General features: G+C 36.2%; 1 protein-coding gene and 1 pseudogene across 1 annotated transcript; both read right to left on the minus strand.

Moving 5' to 3' along the window:
* Nucleotides 1-4,664: 4,664 nt before the first annotated feature.
* OR5G1 (olfactory receptor family 5 subfamily G member 1) lies at nucleotides 4,665-5,615 on the minus strand. The gene is given in 1 exon segment (NM_001391245.1): nucleotides 4,665-5,615. A coding segment is annotated over 1 exon segment (951 nt).
* On the minus strand, nucleotides 17,827-18,311 carry OR5G48P (olfactory receptor family 5 subfamily G member 48, pseudogene; annotated as a pseudogene).

Genomic DNA, 21,725 nt, shown 5'->3' on the forward strand with positions numbered 1-21,725 from the left:
GACCCACATCATTAAGTACCTTAACACTATCACTGAACCATCACGATCATCCATCTCCAGAATTATTTTTTCATCATCTCAAACTGAAACTCTGTACTCATCAAAAAATAACTCCACATTATCCCCTCCTCAGCACCTAGAAACCACTAATCTACTTTCTGTTTCTATAAATTTAGCTACTCTTAGTATCTCTTATAAGTGGAATCATACAATTGTTGTCCTTTGTGTCTGGCTTATTTCACTAAGCATAATGTCTTTAAGGTTCATCCTGGTTGTACCGTACGTCAGAGTTTCATTCTTTTTAAAAGCTGAATAATATTCTATTGTATGGATATATCATATTTGATAATCCATTCATTCCTTAATAGACATTTGGGTTGCTTCCATCATTTGGCTATGGTGAATAGTGCTGCTATGAATGTCAACCAGTGTTTTAGACATGCAAAGACAAAGTAAAGACTTTATATTGAGATAAAGATGAATATGATAACATAAACTATTGGACAGTTTATAGTCATTCATTCAACAAATATTGCTAAGCACTTACTCTGTAGCAGGCCTTCTTGTAGGTGGAAAGTGGTGAACAAAAAGAGCTTTGTGGGGACAGCCCCATGGCTTGGTTTTTTGTTGTTGTTGAGTTGTATGAATTGTTCATATATTTTGGATATTAACCCTTATTGGCTATAGGATTTGCAAATATTTCCTCCAAGTTGGGTTGTCTTTTTATTTTGTTGATGATTTCTTTCAGTGCAATCTCAATCAGAATCCCAATGACATTCTTCATGGAAATAGAACAAAGAATCCTAAAATTTATATTGAACAAGAAAAGATCTTGAATAGCCAAAGCAATCCTGAGAAAAAAGAACAAAGTTGGAGGTATAACACTCCCTGAATTCAAATTATAGTACAAAGCTATAGTAATCAAAACTGCATGATGCTAGCAGAAAAACACAGAGATCAATGGAACAGAACTGAGAGTCCAGAAGTAAAACTACACAGTTATGGGAAGCTAGTCTTTGACAAAGAAGCCAAGAACATACAAAAGAGAAAGGAAAGTCTCTTCAATAAATGGTTTTGGGATAACTAGACAGTGAGTTGCAAAAGAATGAAAGTAGACCATTATCTTCTACCATACACAAAAACTAACTCAAAATGTATTAGTCTTGAATGTAAGACCTGAAACCATAAAACTCCTAGAGGAAAATATAGGCAGTACAGCCTTTGAGACTGGTCTTAGCAGTATCTTTTCTAATACTGTGTCTACTAAGGCAAGGGAAACAAAAGAAAAAATAAACAAATGGGAGTACCTCATGTTAAAAAGCTTCTGGACAGCAAAAGAAACCATCAACTTCCTGAATTTTAAAGTAGAGTATGTGGACATCTTCTTGTTAAGGGGATGGGAAGATCCCATACTGTTTCCTCCAGCATTAGCAGATTGGACCATTCACCTCTAGTCTCTCTAAACCTACAGGAGAGGAAGTTGGGAAAAGGAGATGGAGAGAATTTGGGGAGGATTTCTTTGGAGAATATTGTCAATGTACCACTCTTTTCCTTTTACCCAAGCCAAATGACACAGCCTACTCTTCCAGAGCTGAAGGGCCCAGGAGTGCTGATGTTTTCCTGTAAGCCAGATATGGGCCTCATGGAAAGCAGAAGGTTCTCAGAACCTTCTTAAAAAGAAACTCTCTCAAGTCAACCTCCTGAAGGGGTGAAATAATCATAGTCTGGGAGTCAAGGCCAGAAGCTGGGGAACTGCTTTATGAGCCAGAAATGTCTGGCCAGATGGGGCAGTGACTTCACAAAGAACTAATGGACTGAATTCATGGGTCAGGATTGGTGGAGCTGAGGAGTGCTCTGGCTCTGAGGAACGCACAAAAGTATCCCTCTAGGGAAAGAGCCAGCAATCATACATCTGTCATTAGAAGGTACTGATACCAGACCACATCTATTCCAGTCAACTTTTTCTGCCCTCTTTCCCTCTCCTTTCTATCAGGGCATTTGATCCTGGACTAGCCACATGTGGCACCTACGGAGTGGGAAAGGTGGTACAGCAATAAATAGAAAATCAGATTTACCCTCTTTCATCACTAAAAACTTCAGAGACTGAGATGGGGAAGAGAGGATGATTTAATTTGGAAAAGGCTGTGTAGTTTGATATTATAGTGGATTTGACTTTTTAATACTTGGAAAAGCAAACAATTTGGTTTTTACTTTTGAGTGGAAGGAAAAACTGTTAGATGTGTCTGAGATGTTAGTGAGTGGTAGGGAGGTTTGAAATGACATAGCAGCATTTTGAAGGGGTGAAGATGAAAAATAATGAAGTTGCCTTCTTCTTATATGCTGTGAACTTCAGCTCCTTCAAGAAAGTGGTTATAATTCTTCAGTAAATTACACATTATTATCCCTAGTTTATAGGTGGAATTAAAAAGCAACCCTAAAACCACAAAATTCATGTAATGGATCTAGGATTAGAATTCAGGTGACTGTCTCCAAAACTCAAGCTCTTCCCTGTTCCAGACTGCCTCTATTTCCCCTCCCATTACTGCATTCTAAGATCCTGCAAAGGAACCAACACTGGGAAATCTGGCACACTTAGGATAGCACCCTAGTTCCAAAATTTTGCTGTTTTCACTGAATAGTTGTTGCTAGGAAGCAGAAAACATGTTTATAGTTTGTAAGGTGATTCCACACACATTCTCTTTAGTCTTCACAGTAGCCCTCTCTCTGATAAGGTAAATATTATCGTTACATCTATTGATCTCATTACAGTCTTGAATGATACATCAAAAGGGTAATGAACGGAAGTACATCTTAGATCTGCCAACCTGTAAACTGTGGATGCAGGAATGATATTCATTTTCTTCACTGTTGTATGCAACACCAGACTCCATGCCTGATGCACAGAAGAAGTTCAATAATTATTTCTTGAGTAAATGAATGTGTGAGGTCTTTTAACTCTAAATTGATAAAAGTTTAAGTTTTGTGGTTATAAATGTTTAAGTTTTCTTTTTGTTATATCATGTTGCTTCTCTAGCATCGTCAACAAATAGTCTGGGAAAACGTTTATCCACCTAGAAAACTCACTCTAAAACAAGGCTTCTGGAGTTGCAGTGAATCTGCCATAACTATATTTGATGGTAAGTCAAATTTTGAGCTTCTATAATGCATAAGGTAATAAAAGACATTTTTCTGCAAGCTTCAATGTCTAGCCAGTAATCTGGTTAGGAAAAACTGATCTCCAAGGCCCCTGAAGCTATAAAGCATGCTATGATTATGTGGGTACTCACTGATCAATTGTCTATTTTCAGAAATTGTGCATTGTACAATAATCAATAGAAGATAACCCATAATGCTTTGTGGAAAAGCACTCAAAAGTTCAGAGAACTTATCTACCTAACTAATAGATAGATTGTGACTTTCAGAGAAAGCTTCTTAATTATCTTAGTTAAATTCATTCTAGGCAAATAGGTGGATGTAAGAGTTCCTTAAATTTCTGAGGACATTTCTATAACAAATTAGCCATGACAATATAACATCATCTAGGCATGGTGATCCATTTCCTCAGTGAAACTCTTTCCTTTCTGTCTCTTTATTCCAAAGTCAAGAGGCAAAGTCAGATTGAGAGATAGAATTGAGTTCTCTAAGAGAAGATGGGACTGTGGCAGGGGTGCCCACTCTACATATGCAGTGGTGGTACAGCACTGTGCTCAGACCCAAAGACTGCCCAGACTCCTCATGCATGGAGTCACAACCACTAAATTGAGTTGCATAGATGTACTCCCGTGTGATGCTACAAATCAACTGACCTTACTAGGAACAGGTAGCTCTAGACTAAGAGCTTACACTCCACTACAGCATTTCTCTGTACATTCTCAAGTAATGAACTTCATTACCAGGGTTTAGAGAGTATTATCATATGCTCAACCAAGCTCCAACCTAGAGAAGTTTAGTTAATCCTCTAAACACCTATCAGAAAATTGAATCCCAAGCAAATACAGGTGTAACCCATTCTATCAGAAGCTGTTTCATATGCAAAATGCATTAAAGATGAGCACAAGTCTCTTTATTAATGCAAATGGGTCTTGTGGACCACACTATCTGCCATAATTGAACACAAATCCTTCTTCAGTCCCTGAGATGCATACAGTTTTTTGTATTAGGGCCATCACAAAAACTAGTGTATACGGCCAAGGGTTTCATTCCATTCACCAGGTGAAACTTAAAACCCCACATCGTTTTCCACAGATTCCTATTGATGGGAGCTACCTGTGAGTGCAAAACTTGGAGTAGTGCATTTTAAACTTTCAACGGCAGGGAGTTAGCAGGGAAAGAAAATATATTAGCAGAATGATGAAAAAAATAATAATTGAAATTAAGTAATAAAATAAAGCTTTTAAAACACTAAGTCTACTGTGAGGTGTCTGTAGGAAGCAAAATTGAATGGACTGGGGGTTTGAACTATAATATTGGTATATTATAAAGAAAACATCATATATAGGGTTTAATAAATTCATATTGATTGACTATAAATGAATGAACAATTCGATGGATGGAAGGATAAAAGGATGCCAACCAGCCCCCAAATGCTTTCCTGGAAGCTTAGGAATCCAAACAATTACTCTGTCCTTTTAGATTTCTTCCACTCTTCATTTCTAGATAAGAATTTAGGTCCTACAAAACATCCTCTTAGCAACAGTCCTGTACACCCTGTATATGGCATCTTTGACTTCCTTGTTCCTCAAGCAGTAGATAAGTGGGTTCAACATGGGGATCGCTGCTGTATAAAACACAGACACCACTTTATTGAGATCCAGGGAGAAACTTGCACTAGGCCGTACATAAATAAAGAAAAGAGTACCATACAGGATGGAAACAGCTGTCAGATGAGATGAGCAGGTAGAAAAGGCTTTATGCCTCCCTTCAGCAGAGTGGATCTTCAGTATGGTAATGAGGATGTAAATGTAGGAGACCAGGATAGTCAGACCACTGAAGACTTCCACAGCTCCAGCCATGATGAAAACTACCAATTTATTGAGCCTAGTGTCAGCACATACAAGGGAAAGCAGCAGGGACATGTCACAGAAGAAATGATTAAAGACATTGGAGCCACAAAAAGGGAGATTAAATGCATTTGTTGTATGAGTCATGGTGTTCATGAACCCACTGACATAGGGACCAATCACCAGCTGGATACAGAGTCTCTGAGACATCGCGACTGAATACAATAATGGGTTGCAGATGGCTACATAGTGGTCATAGGCCATGGATGCCAAGAGGAAACACTCTGCTGCCACAAAGAACCCAAAGAACCACTGCTGCAAAGCACAGCCCAGGAAAGAGATGGCTTTCCTCTTCACAAAAAAGTCAGTGAGCATCTTGGGGCTCACAACTGAGGAGAAGCAGATGTCCACAAAAGACAAGTGGCTGAGAAAAAAGTACATGGGCATGTGTAGGCGGGAACTGATCCGTATCAGAATAATCATACTCAAGTTTCCAGTTAGGTTGATGACGTGGAAACTCAGAAAGAGCAGGAAAAGTAAGATCTGTAACCGGGGGTTGTAATTCAAACCTGTGAAAATGAACTCATTGACCCTTGTGTAGTTTTCATGTGCCATTGGCTGGTTCTGGTTTCCACTAGAAGAAGAACAGAGGAGTCACAGCAGATTTGGCAAACATATCTTCAAAATGGGACACAGGAAAAATATACTAGTAACTGGGAGAGCACTAGAGATGATACTACTTAGCTGCAAGTTCTGGCCAAGGAAACAAAAATTAAATATAGATCAGTGTAAAAATATCAGATCTTAAGTTATATTTTAAGTTTCTGTAGAAATCTATCAATACAGAGATAAGAAAATGGAAACCTAGGAAAGAGGAGAAGCTTGCTCCATGTCCCATAACTAACTGAGGCAAAAATGGTTCCAGAATAGATGTCTAATAACTCCCACTTCAGTGAACTTTGTGTGAGTTCACCAGGTGAATACACATCAGGAAAGATGACATAGGAGAGTAGAAGTGAAGCAAGCTGGAGAAGAAATGAACAGCAACTCATTTTTTAAGTGGCATGCTGTGCACTTTGTGATTATAACCTAAGGCTAAATGTATATTCTCCAACTTGTCTCGAGTCTAACTCCAGACCCTGGAAAGCTACTTTTCTTCATCTCTGAAACAGAAATAATAATATGAAAAATTACCTTGTAAATTGTTGTGAGGATTAAATGAGATAATTCATGCAAAGCGTTTAGCAGAGTGTTATTGAGGACCTAGATTAGAGAAGAATAATTGTTAGTATTTTTGTCATACATACTCCCTTTAGTAGACCTACAAGCTAAATGTCATTTTATTTTGCATAGGAAGAAAACAGAAGCTCAATCTATATTCATAATACTAGTGACTGGAAGAGATGAGCTTTGAACATGCATCTTTAAAAAATGGACTATGTTTTTTCCTTTTCACACTGCAGAAATGTTTCCTGTGTCTTCACAATTCCTTCCATTTCAAAGAAATCCAAAATTCATTCCAATATGAGTACAGGATAATGCATTTTTGGCTTCCTATTCCTGGAGTTGAGGTTATAGCCAATGGTCATTAGTGAAAAGGCCATGAAATGATAGTGTTGAGCATAAGTATCACCTTTATGGAAATGATGCATGGAAGAAGTCTGGAAAAAAGCCTAAATTCTCCCAACTCTGTATCCTCTACATTTCCTTTTGTCACTCACTGTAAGGAGGACCTTGGTTAAGTCACCTGATCTCTTTGAACCTGAGGTGCTTCATTCATTCAATGTGCTTTTGGCTTGATCTCAGAATTCTCATCCATTTACAATGAGAAGGTCGATGTGTAGGTGCTCAGAAATCTACTAATACTTTACTTTTAGAAAATTTTATTCGCCCAGGAATATTGAAGTCCCACATCATACTTTTGCTAGACGCTTTTCCGTCTAATTTGAAATTTATTATTTGACTTTAGCAAGACATCCTCTGAGGCAAATAATATAGTTTACATTATATATTTTGCTTCAGGAGAAATAAAGAGAAAGATGGAATGACCAGTCCAAGTGTTCACTCATCACACCTTTTGCTTAAACCTGTTCAAAAGTCTAATAACTCCTCCAGGATCCATCACATACTATATCTCAGTCCTCCACTTGACAGTTGCCCAAAGCTGCTCAACTCCTCCTTGTCAGTCTTGGTTTCAGCACCTGCCCAAGCCTTCTACCCATCTATACACATCTAAGTTTCTCAGTTTATCTATTTCATTTGGTGCTTAGAATAGAATATGATGCTCTGTACAGACCAAACCACACAGACTGGGGGACACAATCTCCTCTCATGTTGAGAGCCAGAGGATGACATCAACACAACCTATGACAGCCTTCTCTTGGCAAGGAATTCACCCAGGTGGTTTAGACAAGGATATTAATTGAATTCAGGACTATCTTTTTTTTATTGCAGTAACATTGGATTATAACATTATGTAGCTTTCAGATGTACATCATAATATATTTTGAATTCTGTGTAGATTACATCATGTTTACAGCCCAAAAACTAGTTATAGTCCATCACCACACATGTGAGTACTATATTTTCCTCTTATTCTGCTGTTAAAATATCTCTGTTCTATTTTATAGTTTGATAAAGTTGCAGAACCTAAATTTGTGTCTACATAAATTCTCTCGTTAGGTCTTGCACAGTCATCTAACAAAGATGAGGATAATGCAGATCCTGACCAAGAATCAAATTCATAATTTATATTAATTCCAGTTAAAATAGTTTATGTTATCTTGAATTTGTTAAAATCAGGTAGAAAGAAGAACATAAAATTATTTAGAAGATTGCAACTTACAGTCTAATGGGCTGCCTCTCCTTTAAAGATGTCAAGAAGAACTAAGGTAAAAATGAGTCGTTTCTCAGGTTTCATCCCTTCCCTTAACAAGCATACGTTCACACACAGAATGTGTCAGAATTTACAATACTTATTTGATTTTATTCTTTATTTTCTTACAGAAAGGAAATATGGAAGACTTCACTGTAAAACATATTCGGAGTCTTTATCAATTAGATAAAAGTTCGCTGAACTAGTTGCTTCATTAATCCCTTTGTATTTGTTATTGAAGATGCTCTGTCCCCTAAGTGTACTGTATCTTAGGAATGAGCCTGATAAGGGAAAGTGCAATTGAAGCTTTGTTTCATATTCTAAGTAAGTCCAATGAGATTTGTTATCTGATAATTTTACACTTGTTTCTAACTGGATGCATTCTCTCCATTCTCTCTAGTTCCAGGCTAAGCAAGAAAACTCTATGGAATCCTTTGTAAATTGAAGTAGCACAGAGAGGGTGGGCCACTGGAAGACCTTAGCTCCCCATGCCCCTCTCTCTTCTGCATTAGTATCTTGGGAGGAAGAGCAAAGAGTGTAGAAAATGGACTTTTCTCAGACATAGCATTTACTGCAACATGTTGCCAAAGAAATAATTTTCCTTGGACTTTTTCCAAAATATGTAGTTTCACTATTGTGAGCAAAGCCTGGAAGAGAACAACTGCTGACGTATTAACTGGTTGTTAACTTTAGCAGAAGATTATAGCTGAACTATTAGGAAAGGGCAAAGGAAATATATTTCTTATTGTCAAGAAAAGAATAAAAGCCAGTAAACCAAAACTCTTTGGGGTTATGTTTCACTTCCGATACAAACAACATCAGCCTGGCAAAATTGAGTCTACATGGAGAACCGAATTTTGGTTCTATCCTGAATAAAGGAAAATTACAGGTCACTAGGCCTGCAACACAACTTCCCCACTGTAGAAGGTTCTGTATGGGGTTTTTCTGTCTTTCATTTCTTAGCATGCTAGTGTATTCTTTAAAGCAATTTTTCCATGAGATTTTAATTTTGGTAATAACTTTCTGTTGGCTCACATATGACAGATAATTTTATTTCTCCACTGAAAACCCTTTAGACATTGTCATTTTATTATATTTTTTTACTATTAATTTCATTAAAAACACAGAATTGTTTGAAATTTTCCCCTTTTTGGGTAGCAGATTTTGTTTGCCTTCATATTTAAATAATTATTTTATTAACCTTATAATTAAAAAAATCCTCCAGGATTTTTGGGCTTCTTTTTATTGATTTTTATCTAAAAGACAGTGAAAATTTTAAAGCTAAATATTTGACTCTTCATTAGCTCAGAAAACATTTTATAGCTTTGATCATCCCTTCCATTTCTATTACTCTGACTTACCCTAAACATACACATAATCTGTTGATGAATCTCAACTTTATGGTTTTGATATCATAATGTTTCTTCTCCTCTTCTTAGTCATGCTGTCCTTTTTCTCTGCATCTTGCAAGAGCTTTTCAAATTAGTACTTTCAAGCATGAATTAAATCTTCTAAATATCAGTTCTTTACTTAAAGCCTCCCATGTGGCTTTTAATTTTCACATTGCACTGTAGTTTCCTTAAAGTCCTCAATTAATACTTAAATATCTTTCTTCTCATCTTTTTTTTTAAAAGGATATCTTCTCTTCCATGATTTCTGTCTCTTCTTCATGAAGACAAGCATATGTGTGATGCTCCTAGAAAATTCAAATATTTTCTAATGCTTTTTCTAGTTCCTTTGGTGCTTCATTTGAAAATTAGGTGATTCCTTTGAGATGTCTGCATAACAACCCCTTTCTGTTTGGTGGCAGCATGAGTCATTGGTTTGATATTGCTAAGGGATTTTGTCTGTGTGCTTTCTTGAGTAAAGGGTCTTCTATATACAACAAGCACTTGCCATCAGTCAGGGTGTGTAGAGAGCCTATGATCTTTTTTACTATCTTCCTGATGGTTAGTTAAAGCTCTTTTCCTTGAAGAACTGGTTAAGGCTTGTTCCATAAACATACTATTTATATTTTCTACTTTTTTTTAAATTTTAGTTACTGAATGCAATGGCTATTCATATTTTAATTTTTCCTGTTACCTATCACATAGTTTTGATTTATTTATGTAAATATGTTTTGAACTGTTCTTTGCTTAGAGTATATATATATATATAATTTTTTTTTTTGAGGAAGATTAGCCCTGAGCTAATATCTGCTGCCAACCCTCCTCTTTTTGCTGAGGAAGATAACCCCAGCTAACATCTGTGCCCATCTTCCTCTATTTTATATGTGAGATGCCTGCATAGCATGGCTTGATAAGCAGTACATAGATCTGCACCTGGGATCTGAACCGGTGAACCCCAGGCAGCTGAAGCAGAGCCTGTGAACTTAACCTCTACACCATTGGGCCAGCCCTTAGAATATATATTTCTAAGATTTTTTTTTTTTAAATTTACTTTCTGAAATAGAAAGACAAATACTGTATGATCTCATTTATATGTGGAAACTGAAACTAAAAAAAATAAAAACAAAACCCAAACTCTTAGATACAGAGAATATATTGGTGATTGACAAAGAGAGAGGGTAGGGGAAGAGAAAAATGGGTGAAGGGGTTCAAAAGGTATAAACTTCCAGTTATAAGATAAATAAGTCCAGAGGATGTAATGTACATCGTGGTGACTATAGTTAATCACACTTTATTACATCTTTGAAAGTTGCAAAAAGAGTAAATCTTAAAAGTTCTCATCACAAGAAAAAAATTTGTAGCTATGTGTGCTGATGGATTTTAACTAAACTTATTGTGGTAAACGTTTATCAATATATCAAACCATTGTGTTGTACACTTAAAACTAATACATTATATGTCAACTGTGTCTTAATAAAAAATTTACTTTCTAAAATCATAAAGACCTAATTTTCAAATAGTTCATTTCCAGTTCTAATGATATAATTACTTCTGATTAAGGTTGGAATGTCAAATTCACCAGACAAACCCATTTGTCAATGAAAATGCAAATAATTAGGTTTATCTACAGTGTATATTTGTGTGTTCTAAAAAATTATTTCCAGGCCAGCTCCATGGCTGAATGGTTAAGTTTGCGTGCTCCACTGTGGCTGCCCAGGGTTTGGATCCTGGGCACGGACATTGCACCGCTCATCAGGCCATGTTGAGGTGGAATCCCACATCCCACAACTAGAAGGACCTGCAACTAAGATATACAGCTATGTACTGGGGGTTTGGGGAGATAAAGCAGAAAAAAAAAGAAAGAAGATTGGCAACAGTTGTTAGGTCAGGTGCCAATCTTTAAAAAACAATTATTTTCTTCCTTTACCTAAATGACCTATTGGGCAGGAAAATTTAACAAAAGGAAGAAATTACCTGATTCACTGCTGGTGAGAGTGCAAACTGGTGCAGCCGCTATGGAAAGCAGTATGGAGTATCCTCAGAAAATTAAGAATAGATATACCATATGATCCAGCTATCCCACTGCTGGGTATTTATCCAAAAAACTTGAAAACACAAAGGCATGAAGATACTTGCACCTCTATGTTCATTGCAGCATTATACACCATAGCCAAGACTTGGAAGCAACCTAGGTGCCCATGAAGGGACAAATGGATAAAGAAGGTGTGATATTTATACACAATGGAATACTACTCAGCCACAAGAAATGATGAAATCTGGCCATTTGTGACAACATGGATGGACCTTGAGGGTGTTATGCTGAGTGAAATAAGTCAGAGGGAGAAAGTGAAATACCATCTGATCTCACTCATAAGTAGAAGATAAAAAGAACAACAAACAAACACATAGCCTTGAAGATTGGATTGGTGGTTACCATAGGGGAAGTGAGGAGTTAATTAGTAGTAATTAAAGTCCCCCAAAATAAATGCTGGGAAGAACAGTGTATTGTGCAGATATGATCCACAAAACCTATTGAGGATATGTTCTCCTATGGTGGTAAGCTAATGTGTATGCTATAAATATACAATATATAAATATGACATCTTTATCACATATTCACCACTCTCCACCAATCCCCTATTCCCTGTATATCTCTGCATTACAGAGTATTGCCTTTCCCCATTCCCATGGCTTTAGACATGGTCATATAACTTGCTTTAACCACTGTAATTTGAACAAAAGCGGCACATGTCGCTGCTGGTAGAAAAAATTAAGAGCCTGTGTGCTTTCTGCCCTCCCACGCTGTGTAACAAAGTTCCAAATGGTGGAAGCTTCAACTATATGAAGTCTTTGGATATAAAATCCACTGAAAAACAATGAGAATGTAAACTGAATAAGAAAAAAATATTGCTTTATTGGTTTACAACATAGAGACATGGGGGTTGATGATAATTATAGAATAACCTAGCATATTCTAACCTAGCATATCTGTTTACTATTCCAACAGATACTAAATACTTTGAAGATATCATGGGAACATTATGTAAATATGAACTGGTGGGGAAATATAATTACTTCGCATAGTCTATTTTTAAAATACTAAGATTAAAGAAATGTACAGTTTTCATTACAGGAAAACTCTGGTATGTAAAAACTTGCCTATATTTGATTATAAATCTCCATGAATGTGTAAAGATGGCCTAACATTCTAACTTTCATGGTTCTACAATAAAGTGGCCCAGTGAATCCCACAATTCACAACCTTCATTCAGATACTCATAGATTCCAAACAGCCTTAGAATGACCCAATCTTAAATAGAGCAGACAACCATGAAGCACTCCACGTCTGAGAAAGCCTCTATAATGAAAGTCAAGGATAAAAACAAATAGTAAAAAGAACTTTGAGAAAACTAGATAGACTATGCATGAATAAGAAGTGGAAGTATCTGGCATGGTTTACCTTAAATTCAAGCACACACAGCTGAAATCTCAGACATTCCAGATCACTTAAAGTGATCAACAGCAGACAGTGTGGGAGTAGTCTTCACCCCGTGTAAAGAAGTCTGTAGAATGAAGGTGTTGAAGAATTTATACTATTGAGTCTTTCATTACCCCAATCCTGACTGATGCTTCTCAAAATGAGTATCTATATGTATCTATCTGCTTTTCAAAGAAAATCTATGTATTTTTTTCTTGTACCATGTGAGAGAATGATTGTGGATTCTCAGGGATCTATGGACGTAGTTTGAGAAACATGAACTTAACTAACTAAACTGTTATGAAAATATTCCTCAATTTTGAATTGTCACTCCCCCAAAAGAGATATTTCATCTTTATAACTAGTAAAAAGATGTACATTTAAAATCCATAAATTTTCATTAAAGTGATTTTTAGAAATTCTAAAATTCTCATAAAACTTTCACAAATAGTATAATGAAAGTGCCTTCAGACTCCAGTGTAGGAAACATTGACCTAGGCTAGTTGATGTCAACCTGGCTCTATGTTAGACTCACCTTGGAAGCTTGTTAAAAATGCCAGTAGCTAAGTCCTATTCTAAGATAATTAATCAGAATCTCTGGTGGGCCACAGGAGATTCAATGTTAAACCGCTTTCAGGAACTCCAGAGCAAGACCCAGACTGAGCCTCCAAATGGGCTTCCCTGCCTATGCTCTCTACCCTCAAGTCCATCCCACCTGCAGCACCAGGATTTACATGGTGGGTGAGACAGAACCTAAACAGCCATTTGAGTACTGAATATGTTCAGAGTTGGTCTTATTTCCTTGCTCTTTGAGACCTCACTAACCCTTCCACAAACTACCTTTCCAACATGATATCTCATCCTCTTGCCTTTACTCACTGCAATTCAACCTAATGGGGCTACTCATTCTTCCCTCCTCTGAATCTTTGATCACAGTATTAAGTCTTCAACCTAGTCTTCAGGATAGCTTAACACAATATCCTCTATAAATAGCCATCCTACTGACACCCACAGTTCAAAGCAATCTCTCTCTCTTTACTTCAAAACATGTAGTGACCTCAGTGGCCGGCAGGTGGCACAGTGGTTAAGTTCCTAGGTTCCGCTTCAGCAACCCTGGGTTTGCCAGCCTGATCTGGAGTGTGGACCTAGGCACTGCTTGTAAGGCCATGTTGTGGTAGGCATCCTACATAAAATAAAGGAAGACAGGCACAGATGTTAGCTCAGGGCTAATCTTCCTCAAAAAAAAAAAAAAGTGTAGTGACCTCACTTATGGAATTTATTGGTGCTACCTTTTGTTATGGTGATTTTGTGTGGAACTTACCATCCCTTATAAAGCTATGACAATACAGGACAGAGATCACAACTTAATCAATTCAACAGACATTTACAGTGTCTGGGGTAATACTAGTGTGGCTGTACCAGCAAAATATCAAAACACATGCACACTCTGGAAAATAGCCACCTGTCTTAGCCCTTCAAGTACCCACTGCCCAATCTGATCAGCTCAGCCCCTCTACTCCAACTCCAGACTTCCTTACAATCCAGCCACAAGAAGGATAACGCCTGGGATAGCAGAAGGCTCTAGGATCCTGTTTCAGCCAGCATTCTTCCTGATGGATCAATTCCCTCGACCTACCAGTATATATATTGAATGCCATCCCTGATTGACGTCCACTCTTTCCAAGACCTTGTAACATGAAGTGAAGAACGCAGAGGAGACCAAAAAATGTTGGTCAAAGTAATTCAGTTTACATTCTTATGTCCTTATAAACAGAAGTACATTAATGACAACAAACTGTTCATTTTTCTCAGTCTTATTGGGTAGGGAATGTCAGGGGACAGAAATCATTAACTGAATTGTTATGCCAGTTCACAATTTATGTAAAAATTTTCCTTGAGGGGGCTGGCCCCGTGGTCTAGTGGTTAAGTTCCTGCACTCCGCTGCAGGAGGCCCAGTGTTTCGTGGGTTCGAATCCTGGGTGAGGACATGGCACTGCTCATCAAACCATGCTGAGGCAGCGTCCCACATGCCGCAACTGGAAGGACCCACAACGAAGAATATACAACTACGTACTGCGGGGCTTTGGAGGGAAAAAGGAAAAAAAAAATTCCTTGAAGAATTATCAGATTGTTATAAAGATTTTTTCAAATTTACATTTTAATAGGAAAAAAATCAATCTGAATTTACATAAAAAATTTCATTGGTAAATATATCAAGCAAAATTCCAAAAATGATAAGTGAGGCATAAAAGACTAGACATACTGATTAATAGGCATTCTATATAAGTAAGAGTTAGAGCAGGTAATACTGGCACCAAACAAATGACTGAATAAAATTGATATTGTTAAGTTATATATTTCCCAATACACATATTTCATTTTATATATAATAACAAAAGTTTGTTATATATAAAATAAAGGTACAAATAAAAGTAAATACAAAACATAAAAAATACACATAGAATAAAGGAGGCAGTTTGATAAAAGGAAAGGAGAGCCTGAGAACCAAGTAGAATTTAATTGGATAGGTGTATCTGCTAGTTCCTTCTGTGTAGCTTCCAGCAAGTGACTCTATTTTTATGACCCTCAATTTTCCTTGTCTTTTGAATGAGGATAATTCCTACCTTATAGAGTTATCTTAAAACAAAATGATCTGGGGCAGGCCCAGTAGCAGAGTGGTTGAGTTCACACGTTCTGCTTGGCAGCCTGGGGTCTGCTGGTTCTGATCCCGGGTGTGGACATGGCACCTCTTAGCAAGCCATGCTGTGGTAGGCATCGCATATATAAACTAGAGGAAGATGGGCATCGATGTTAGTGCAGAGCCAATCTTCCTCAGCAAAAAGAGGAGGATTGGCAGCAGATGTTAGCTCAGGGCTAATCTTCCTCAAAATAAATAAATAAATAAATAAAATTATCTTTACAGGGCTTATGATATTACCTGTTGCTTAAGAATTTTACACTAGCTGTTCTTAAAGAGTATTCAATAGCTTAATTGACAGCAGCATTTTACAATTACCATTATTATTAATGTGTAAGTGTTATTCTATAAAGAGGAAGGAGAAAAATCTGTAGGTAGTTTTAAATTCCTGAATAATTAGATTAAAATAGAAATATGAAAAACATAAAAACACAAAAATAAATATTTGTCAAGTATTCTAATCTATGGTCAATATTTAAAGATGGAAGTAGTAAAAAAAATGAAAAAAATTATCTGTTTATTTATTTTTAAAGTAGCAAAGGACAGACTAGGTAAAGTATTTGCAGCTACTGTTACAAAGCCATTTTATTTATTATCTTTATAATGTAAGGACTTGTAAGAATGATTGATGAAGGAGTAAAAATCTCTGAGCTATGTGTTCCTAGAACAGGTGTGCCATAATCCTGTTACATATCATAAGAAAATACTTTCCTCCCTTTGTAATTTAGTTTCACAATTTGAAGATAAGAGTGTTAGTGTAGATTAGCACTTGAAATAATTGCAATAGTCAAAGTCAGCTATCCCTGGAGTGAGGAGGAATAATTGTGCAACATGGTTGTCTCCATCAGTTTTGCCTAATACGACATTTGCTCATGCAGCAACCCAATAATGAAACTTATTTGGGCAGAAGCTTGAGCTAAATCTATACCCTAATTATGCCCTGTATCACTGCTCAAGCATGTCTTACTGTTTTTTTTTTTCTACTCAGATGTAGATCTTTCTATAATCTAGAGATAAATTTTACATTTTTAGATCATGCCCACCTATCGGGGCTGGAAGGCCTGCAGACTCTAATTTGTATCAAATAGGTTCTTTTCAAAAATCATCTTACCTTCCCTGAAAATAATTATAATTCCTCTTCAATTCTTCAAAATGTTTTCTGAGGGGAAAAAAGATATTAAAACATTTCTTAGCAGCCAGCCTGGTAGCTTAGTGGTTAAGCTTGCATGCTCTGCTTTGGCAGCTCGGGGTTCGTGGGTGCAGATCCTGGGTGTGGACCTATGCACTACTCATTAATCCATGGTGTGGACACATCCTATATACAAAACAGAGGAAGAGTAGCACAGATGTTAGCTGAGCAACAATCTTCCTCAAACAAAAAGAGAAAGATTGGCAACAGATGTTAGCTCAGGGCCAATTGTCCTCACAAAATAAATAAATAAAATAATTTTTAACTTCGCCCTATTGCATTCTTTTTTTTTTTAAAACTTGGAAACAACAACAACAAAAGACCAGCATGAAAATAGGATATACATTTTATCCATTTTAGTTTACCTCTGACTTTTCAACATCTATTGCCTGTGATTTTTTTAGAATTTTTCTCATTTCTCATTCTCTTTTTTGAATTTTATTTCTAATTTCCATAGTAAGTTATCCCTATTTATTCTTATTTAAAAGAACCAATATAAAAATAAGTATCAACTAGTAAAATAATAATTGGAACAACTTAAGAGTCAAATATGTAGAAAAGCATCTGGAAATTATTACGAGGCCTTGTCACTTGGTGGAAAAATAAAAATATGGCATTTTTGTTAATGTTGTTCTTCATTTGCTTGTCTGTACTTTCTTTTCTTCTACAATGATCATGACATACATTTAGAAGACAAGAATAAAGAAAATAGGCATAGATTATTTTAAAAGGAATGTGATATGGGAGAAGTCTTCAGTTAACAAAAAATCATTTATAAGCTAAGTAACTGGTATATTTGATATTTTCAATTCTGTATTTAGGGATAGATGACATATATCTTGTTCCACTGAATCTCATCTGGTCTGGATGTTTACTTTGGTACAACTAGTGTGATAGTATTAGTAGCTAGGCAGTTTCAACCTTTATTATATTGTATTGTTTTTCCAGTGATGAATATGTTTGAGGAAGCAGAATTGCTCTGACTCTGTAGGTGACTGGGAATTTTTATCATCTATAGGGATGTGATGAAATGGAGAGTAAAAAATAAAACCAAATAGATACTGACATAAAAGTAGTATAGAAGGATGGAAGGATGCCATCCCCCAAATTCTGCAAATTCTTTAGCATCTTTGGATGATGATCATGTAGTGATGTCTGGAAGCTTTTCCTTCATCAATTTTGTATTTTAAATGGGAATTTAACTTGTAATGCAGAACTTCCTTCTGGTGACCATTCTGTGCATGGTAGCTTTCACTTCTTTATTTCTCAAGCTGTAAATGAAAGAATTCAACATGGGGATCACTGTTGTGTAAAACATCGTCACCTTTTTATTGAAGTCTAGAGAAAAAATCGTACCTAGCCTCACATAAATACAGAAAAGAGTCCCATATAAGATGGAAACAGCTGTGATATTGGAAGAGCAGGTGGAAGAGGCTTTGCACCTGCCCTCAGCAGAGTGGATCCTTAGGATGGTAATAAGGATGTAGAAATAGGAGATTATAATGGTCGGGCTACTGATGACTACTATAGCTCCAGACACAATGAAAACTAAAAATTTATTGACCTGGATATTAGCACATACGAGAGAAAGGAGGGGGGACATGTCACAGAAGAAATGATTGATAATGTTGGAGCGACATTCCATAGAGATGACACTACACCTGGAGTGAGTGGCCCAGGTTCTCTCCTGTTGAGGGCACAATCATTGGAACCTGAAGAGGGATTTCACTTGACTATAACCTCTTTGTGAATCTTAGAGGATTTCACATTATTTCTTATTCGTTTGGTGCAGCATTTGACTAGCTATGATCGGACAGTGGTTGTTTCTCTATGTACCAAATAAACACATTTTAAATGTCAGTCATTTTCATTTTCACATAAATCCATTAAACTTATTTTGAATTTCTTAAAGAGTAAACACAGGAGCAGAAATGGATAAAAAACTTATCTAAAGTTACATTCCAATGAGTTCCTTTCTTCTTTAGAGAATTAAAATTAAAATGGAGTATAAGTTGTACTCTTTGTCAGCATGTATGCCATCTTCCCACCCCTACCTATGCTTCTGCACAGAGAAGAGGCCAGAATTTCCAGGGGTCACGGTTTTATTCTTGTTACTCTTCCAAAGGAACTAGTAAGTTTCCACTCTGAGACAAGTTATCTTTTTCACGTGGATTAAGGTTTCAGAAGTAGTTACATCATTTCTTGTTCTGAGAGAATTTATGTCCCTAAAGCATGTCATATCTTGGGAATTTTATTGTTGAAAGGGAAGTAAATTAAAATGTTCTTATTGCCTTTAAACTCTTAAAAATCCACTGGGATGAACTTATTTGTTTTCTGTGTTTGACTGGGTAAACTTTATTTCTTACCTCCTTCTTAAACAAGGAAATAGAGTAAACTTTAGTGTGATGATATAGCAACTGTCGAGTTTTCCCAGCAAAAAGTACCACAAAACTTCTACAATTGCTTAACTAAAGTACATTATAGTAGAGGATTCACCACAAGGATATCTTAGATACATTATTTGGCATTGTGATAGTTTATCTTCACTTTCTAATACTGACAGGAAAATCACTGAGAGTCAGAATGTGTGAAGAATTTCCATGATATTCATGTAGTTTTCTAAATGAGAAATTTAGAAAGGTTTCACTGACAAATATAAGCCTTATGCTAGATTTTTAAACTTTTATTGATGAATAACACACAGAAAAGTGCACAAATCTTAAGTGTACTGCTGAGTGAATTGTTAAAAAGTGAACACATTCATGTAACCAGCACCCAAGTCATGAAATACAAAGTCTCCACCATCCCTATTATGTTTGTGAAATTCATCTTTTGCTGAATACATCTATAGTTAATATGTTTTGTTGCTTTTAGTATCCCATTATATTGATATTCCACAAATAACTTATCCACTCCTTTATTGTTAGGCATTTGAGTAGTTTCCAGTTTTTAACTTTTGTAAATTTTTCTCCCGTGAACATCCAATGAACACCATATCTTTTGGTATTCATAGAATACGTTTGTCGTGACAATATACCTGGTAAAAAGTTTCTTTGTAATATGGTACATATATGTTAATATTGACTGTTAATTCAAGAAATTTTACAAAACCTATTACTTACACTTCCGTAAGTAGTGTATAAGACTTAAGATTTTTCATTTTAGCCATCTTGGTGAATGTATATAGTATCTCATTGTGCCTCTGTCATTTCCCTCAATTCTAGTGAAATTGAGAAACTTCACAATATTTACAGGCCATTTGCGTAACCACTTTTATGAAGTGCCTGTCAACCATCTTTTTTCTTTATTGTTTGTGCACTATTTCCTTTGATTAAAAAACACTATAATAAGTCAGGGGTTGTATCTTAATGGATTGAACTGACATTATGAAAGGCCCTCTAAATATATGCCTCTATTTCCTGAGTTGTTGAGAAAATGAGCATGCCAATAATACAGGAAGAACCTTCTTGTCAAACCAATTACCTCGAAGCATATCAGTATTTTCAAATGAGAATACACTAAAGTGAACAGAAACTATTTATCAGAATCATTTGTGAATACTGTCTTTCCAAAGTAGATTGCATGAGAAAGAAGAAGTAATTGCCTTTGATAGCTTAACACGAAACTCTTTTTTAATTACATAGTTTTACAAAATCTTATCAAGATTATCACATTACATAATATCTTTCTTAATCATTTTGTCCTCATTTTTGCCTAGAAAACTAAACATATGTGAATTCGGAGAAATCAAGGGGAAAAATAAAGAATGATAGCCTCTCCTGCTGAATGGACTTAGTCTGGCTACATGTAAAGTCTCAGGATTTGGAAGACTCAGAGTGGGGTCAAATGCTATCTCCTCCATTTAGTAGATGTCTGATCTGAGGCATGTGGCTTAGGCTCTCAAAAGCCTCAGTATCCCCAGCTGTAAAGTGGACCTAATAACTCATACAACAAATGCAACTAAAATATTAAATGAGTTGTTTATAAAACACTGAGTGCAGTGTCTATGATAGAGTAGATCCTCAGCAAACATATAATAGTATTATTATAAAAATATAAATATTCTGCACTAAGTGCTTTTAAAATTATATTAGTGTGGAAACAAATAATAGGAAAAAAGCATCAAACTACTGGCCCAGGAAAGAAAACACATATACCATCACAAACACACCATACATCAGCAAGGACAAGCTTGGATGTCAATTCTTCCCCTTTCTGACTACTCATCTTTGGAATCACTGTTTATTCTATGAGCATCAGTGTAGTTGGCAGAATTCCTAAAATGGTCCTTCAAAGATCCCTGATCTTTACCCTAATCCCTGGAATCTGTGAATTTGAGAGCCATCCTCATATGATTATGTTATATTAAAAGGCACAGTTAACCTTAAAAGAGAGAGATTACCCTGGATGACCTGGAAGGTTTCAGAGCTTCCTGCAGCTGAGAGCACAAGAGTCAGACAGGTTTGAAATGTGTGAACTAGATGTGTCACTGCTGGTCTGAAGATAGAGGGGCCACATGAAAAGGAATGCTGGCAGCCTTAAGGAGCTGAGAGAGGACCCTGGCTGACAGTCAGTGAGGAACAGTCACTACAGCCCTACAACCACAAGGAACTGAATTTTGTTAAATGCAAAAATAAGCTTGGATATGGAGTTTTCCGTAGAGCCTCCAGAAAGGAGCCAAGACTTGTTAACGTGTTGATTTCAGCCTAGTGAGATGTTGATCAGAGAATTAGGCCATGAGGAACCTGGACTCCTGACCCATGGAAACTGAGAGGTACTGAATTTGAGTCATTTTTAAGTTACCAGCTTTGTGGTAATTTGTTATTCAGTAGTAAAAAAAAATGACTAGGAGAGAATATGCATTTTTAAAATGGACACAGTAATATTTTACTTGTGTGCCCATCTATGCTAGTATAGAGATCAGTGTAATTCTGGAAAGCACATAGCATGTTTCCTGGTATACTGTGGAAGTTTAATCAAAGTCAATTATTATCAGAATTATTCAACAAGTGGAATTATATAACGGATCTTCAAAATAGAATCATTTAAGAATGACTGACATCCTCAACTAACATTTAACTAGAAATAATATCCCAA

The sequence above is a fragment of the Equus caballus genome, chromosome 12 (genome assembly GCF_041296265.1).
Source record: "Equus caballus isolate H_3958 breed thoroughbred chromosome 12, TB-T2T, whole genome shotgun sequence".
Taxonomy (NCBI): Eukaryota; Metazoa; Chordata; class Mammalia; order Perissodactyla; family Equidae; genus Equus; species Equus caballus.